This window comes from Panthera uncia, chromosome C2, assembly GCF_023721935.1.
Source record: "Panthera uncia isolate 11264 chromosome C2, Puncia_PCG_1.0, whole genome shotgun sequence".
Lineage (NCBI taxonomy): Eukaryota > Metazoa > Chordata > Mammalia > Carnivora > Felidae > Panthera > Panthera uncia.
The window spans coordinates 39,715,978-39,721,938 of record NC_064810.1 but is presented as its reverse complement, the minus strand read 5'-3'; the positions used below and the strand labels follow the sequence as shown (position 1 = coordinate 39,721,938).

At 33.6% G+C, this 5,961-nt stretch overlaps 1 protein-coding gene across 2 annotated transcripts in view; it reads right to left on the bottom strand.

Annotated features, from left to right (window-relative positions):
* Positions 1-5,961, bottom strand: part of ZNF654 (zinc finger protein 654) — a 94,892-nt gene that overhangs the window by 20,358 nt on the left and 68,573 nt on the right. For both annotated transcript variants that reach the window (XM_049628014.1, XM_049628013.1), the window contains exons 4-6: positions 3,899-4,034; positions 1,073-1,275; positions 262-401 (exon numbers count right to left, since the gene is read on the bottom strand). In XM_049628014.1, the coding sequence (XP_049483971.1) occupies positions 262-401; positions 1,073-1,275; positions 3,899-4,034 (479 nt within the window). The remainder of the gene's footprint in view (positions 1-261; positions 402-1,072; positions 1,276-3,898; positions 4,035-5,961) is intronic.

Genomic DNA, 5,961 nt, shown 5'->3' with positions numbered 1-5,961 from the left:
GTTCCACATTTAATTTAAAATATAATTGTTTCATTATAATACATACTTTAAACATTTATACTGTCAGTTACTGGCACATGGTCATTGTCTTTTAATTTTTAGATCTTACAACTTACTGTTGTTTCTTGCACAGTAAATTTTTAAAATGTGGCTTAACATTTTCACAGAACTTTTTTTAAAACATAAAGTCCAGATTCTGCCAACCAGTTCTCCTTTTGTTCCCCATCTTACCATTTCAATTTCCATATTAGGAACACTTACCAGATACAGTACATATCCCCATTCTGGAGCTGCGGAATAAGAAAGGATTCACAGAGTTGCAAAGCTAACATAGTCTTGCCTTCTTTTTCAGTGTTACAGATGATATCAATTCCACTCTTACAATCAGTTTTCAATAAATGCTGTAAGAGGAAAAGAAAAATCAGTTCATATCATTAAAAATACCTAAAAAGCTAGTTGCATTAAATGTCTAGATTAAACATTCAGGAAAAAATTTAAATTTCTGGTTTTCTTCTACAAAAACAATGATGAATTATACAGAAATATTCATGGTTTCATAGTTTTACTATCTAGCACCTGCAATTTATAACTACTTTTAATCTCATTAATGTCCACAACTTGTAAGTGAATAGGTTCTATGTTAGGAAAAGATTCTTTCATCTTAAAAAAAAAAACAAACAAAAAAACGAAAACAACAAACATGAGCATTTAATTTCTTAGTATTTTATTAAAAGGCAAAATACTTTATAAAAGTATTTACAAAACAAGTGCTGAATAATTTAAATTTTTATTTAAAATGCTTCCTATTTTTATTTAACCTCTTCTGTCACACAATAAGCTCAACATGTATAATGCTTATTGATGAATGCTTTGTTAATTTCATCAGTTGTCAATCTCAGATTGTCTAATTCAATGCGAGCTTAAAGAATAGTGTCAAAGAGAACACATCTAAATAATGTAATCCTAAAAGCTTTGGTGTTACTGTAAAAGGAATTTTACAAGAATGGGCTACTTTTTTTTTATTTTTGATAAGGTTAAAATAGTAAAAGGCAAACATAATCTCAAACAATACCTCCCGGAATAGTTGATCTTCTACAGGTGACATAAACAGACATGTGAAGAGTGCTTGATGGAAGTACAAGTCTTTGCTGATTTCTGGGTGATTTATACAAGATTTGATAAGAGCCATTGCTTCAGGTATGCGTTCACAAGCAATTAGGTATCTGGCACGTAGTTCAAAGAACAGTGGATTTTCAGAACTTAAATATTTGTTCACTATATTAAAAAGAAAACAAACTCTTATTACTCTCAAGAAAAGATTCTCAAACTTTGTTGTTTGAAACTCTACCACTAACATGTGGCATCTGGTTAGATTAAGTGGTTATTTAACTAAATAGCATATTCCTTAGTAGGAGTTTATTTATGAAAATAATATTCAGTCATATGATTGGAAAAATGGAAATAAGAGTAACACCAAAACTGCTCAAGAAGTATCTTTTGATTTCTTTTCAGTCTAAAAATTGAAAAAAATTTAACAAAAAATGAAATACTCTCTTTTCAGTTCACTAATATGTTAAAATATGTTTCAGATAACATGGGGTCTGGAATTTCTAGTCTATGTACTTTATATTTTGTTGCCTAATATTGTCATTCACATAAGGTTAAAAGGCTGAATCCTATTTTGTCATTAAAACCACATTGATTTAGATTTATAGAAAAAAGTAACATGAATTAATGAAAATGTTTTATTACTTCTTATCAAAAATTAAGCCAAAAGTAGTACCAAAAAGGATTGCTTATTAATATATGTATCACTAAGAATAATTACTAATTAATATACTTTACACAACTTAAAAACATATAAACACCTTTATCTACCTAAGTTTATTTAGACCTAACAACAACCTATGACAGGTATCATAATACTTCTTTCACAGATCACAAAACTGAGACTCAGAGAGGTCAAATGACTTGCCCAAGGACAAAGAATAAGTGGCAGAGCAGGAACAGGGATCCACATTTCATGATTTCAGATCAAAATGTTTTCATTACTTGTGTATGTTTAATCAGTAGCTTCTAAAATGCCTATGAGTGATGTTTTATTTGGGCTTCAACATGTGCCTTGCAATTCCGTTTACAGCATATGATAAGCAGACAATGATTTATAGAGTTAATGCAAAGATAAACTTCAGACTGGTCTTTATCTTAATGGTCACCAACTAGAGGAGAGTCATCCATATTAATGAGGCTCTAGAGCAGCTTTTCCCAAAGTGAGGTATGCTAGTGGAAGTATGAAAGGAATATATACGTAAGGAGGAGAGAGATGGGAGAGTGAGAGAGAGAGACATACCGTCAGCCCTTACACCAACCAACAGATTTGTTCTAGCTCCTAGTCAGAGAAGCCTAAAAGCCCCCCGAAAAGCCCAAGTTTTCTTCTCTATTCTCACTCCTTTTGAAGCTCCTCATCTAGCTTCTGTGCCATCTGACCACATTCCCCAGGCTCCTCATAGTTTTCTTCAGTCTGTCACCCTTGCCTTCCCTATATTGACTCTATATACTTTTCCTCGATGGTACAACTCTTCCTCCTCAGTTCCAACTGCCTCCCTCTTCAGTTTTTTACTCCTTTCTGAAACCCTCACATCAAGTTCCAGTCTCCTTTGTATGCCCTGGGTATTTACCACTATAACACTATGATATATATTGTAGCTCTTTCCTCTAGTCTTATTCTACCTCCTATCTCAGCCCACCACTTTTAACTACTTCTCCTGATCTTCTCTCTTTCGTCATCTTCTCTCCTATCTCTGTCACAGTCCTCCACACTTGTATCTGGAGTTGACTTGCTCTTAAGCTGGAGAAGCATAGCCCCTTCTCCACTCAACTCTACTCAAAACCTACCCCCAACCCTTATGAACCTGAGGCAAATGGAAAGATCCTAACCTGCTCAGCACAATATGTGGTGTGAAGTATCCTCACCAGAACAAGGGTGGGAAGTCTTGTCTTTTCTTTCTGGCCATCTTATAATTGCACTCCATGGGCTCTCTCCATGCTTTCAAATGTTTTCCATGCTTTTTCTGCTTACACTACTGCTGAGTTTACATTCTAAGTTCTGATGATCCAAAATGTTCTGGGGCTCAGGAACAATATGGCAAACAGTTTTTAAAAAGAATTACCTAGAAGTAATTGACAGAGCCTCTTGCCTCAAAAGGAAATTTTGGCCCACAGGAAACACAGTGGATCTATGCTGGAAAGGAGGTGATATCAAAGCATGCAGGTCGTTCAGGGATGAGATAAAACTCAACTTCTACTAATGGATGAAGTTTGGGAAATACTGCTCCAGAGTACTTGGAATTCATTCAACTCGTCACTGATTCACTTACACATTCCTCAGATGGTCACTTGGTTCAGTTAACAAATACTTATATTGAGTACCTACTCTGTACCAGGCACTGGGCTGGGTATAGGATATGCAGTAGTGGTGACAAAAACTGACAAAGAGTTCCAACCCTCAGAGTTTTCTGTATAAGGGAGATTCCATGTGCTTAAGCAGGGTGTTGTTGTTGTTTTTAAGGGTGTTTGTTCCTACTTAACTAGATTTTTAAAATATAACAAATGATGAAAACAAACTCTCTGTAAGTAACATCTGGACAGTAAGTGTATTACACTAAATTCCCATTAGAATAAATGGAAAATTACTATACATAAAGGTACCTAGTCTGGTGTCAAAAATCATTCTTGGGCCAGGTTAGTATAACAATTTAAACACACTTCATGTGAAAATACATTACTCTTATTCAGTATTAGAAGATAAAGAAAAATCACTATTACTGCTCTAGTTAGAAATGAAAATTGCGCTTGCTTCTCACAAATGTTGGTTTTGATTTTGAGTCTCCTGAAGTACCTATCTCCTGAGATGCTGGCTGGGCTTTAAGAACAGCTTGCAACACTGGATCTTCCCATGGGCCACCATCTCTAATGATTCGAGTCACCAGTTCCAGATTCACATTTCCATATCTGCGGAGGTGATTCTGGCATTCCTAGGAGAGAAAAATCATTTTGGCTTTGTGAATTTAAAGGGGTTAAAAACTAAACTTGATCATCCTTGTCAATAAAATGACTGATGGTCAATGAGTCAGCTATTAAATTATAAAAGAGAAAGGGTTGCTATAGTAACCTAAGTAGGGTGTCAAAACCCCATCAGTACACAAATAGGCTTTAATGCCAAAGGTTACAGAGTTTCTACATAATTGGACTTAGAAAATCCAATTATAATAGGGATTAAGTGTAACCCAAGGGAAAAACTTAAGGGATGCATCATTTCTAGGAAAAGAACCAGGTTTTAAAACCTAAGGGAAAAACTTACAGGATGCATCATTTCTAGGAAAAGAACCAGGTTGCAAAAATGTAAAACTTAAATGTTCAGTTTATGTGAGGGCTCATAAAGCTTCTGTTAACAATGGCAAGCAAGAACCTGACTATAAGAAAGAGGTAGAAGGGTCCCTGTCCAATGCAGACTGTGGTTGGCAGACACACAGGTCCCCTGCCCTGATCCCAAATGTATACGCCTAGTTGTGATGGAAGGCTAGAAGATGGAAATTCTATTGCATTATTATTCTATTAGCAGATTTGTAGTCTTGGGATAAAGAAATGGCAGGCTGAAGGAATGAATCCAACCTATAATACGAAGACTTTACATTAGTTTTAAGATAAAGATGTACTGATAGGTTGGGCATTAACTGATAATTTGTCTATGTATTTTCTGGGATTTTTTTTAAAGATGTTTGAAATATTTTTAGAGAATCTTTTATCTTAGACTTGTGATTATAATATGAATTATGTAACAAGTTTGTAAACAAAGCTTAATATTTAGGAGAACTTGATTGACTGAATTTATAAATTTGATTTCTTAGATTTAGGTTTACGAGATTTAATTATTTGATTATGCTTTTTTGATTCATTACATACCTTGGTATTGTTTCTAAAATGTTTCAGGGAATTTAATTTGATAATTAAAAGATTAACTGAAGGCCTAGTGAGGGTATAAATAGATACATATTTTTTAATGCATACATCGAGCTTACAGCCTTAAGGAAAAAACTAGGCATTGAAATTGGCAATGTTAAAAATTTGAATAAATGGCACATCAATTAAAACACAAATAATTGCCAAAATTTCTTTCTGTGCTCAAAATATCCTTCAGACATTAAAAACTTAGTAAGTTATAAGCAAAGCTTAAACAATACACCATTACAAATTTTACTTATGATATAAATCATCAGGCTACATGTTCAAAGTGGCAGTAAACACTTTGCTTTTATTTGTCATGTTCTTTCATCATTTGAATGTTCCAAAGTAGTTATCTATATGCCACTTTTTATTCCTTGTTAAGATACACAAAAAGAGGTTTTGTTTCATGAAAGAACAAGGCAGTAGAAGAATCAAGTTTCAAGATAATCATTTAGTCAAAGAAGTCAACAGATAATTAAGTCATAACATGAAAATAGGTGTCTTCTAGAAGTTATTTAGAATATTCCCAAATTAAAATGAGCAAGCAAGCAAGCAAGCAAGCAAACAAAACTGTATAAATAATGGGCAAGTTACTTAACCTCTCTGTGCTCCTTCAGTTAACTCATCTGCAGAATGGTTACTAAAAACACCTACTTCATAGGATTGTTGTGAGGTTTAAATATACAGTATTGAAAGTGCTTACTTAGTACAGTGCCTGGCACATAGTAAGCACTTAATAAATGTTAGCTATTATATCTTCTAGTATTTTTTAACATTTTGGATAACTATTTTATCTTTGCACACCCAAATGCCTTAGCAGAAAATTAATTTCTACATTTCCATGTGTCAGCATGTTTATATAGCATTCATAAAAACAAGATATAAAGTTTTTTGATCAGCCATGATTTGTTTTAAACACATGGAACATAGTAAAAATCTGTGATAACAGCTTTAAAA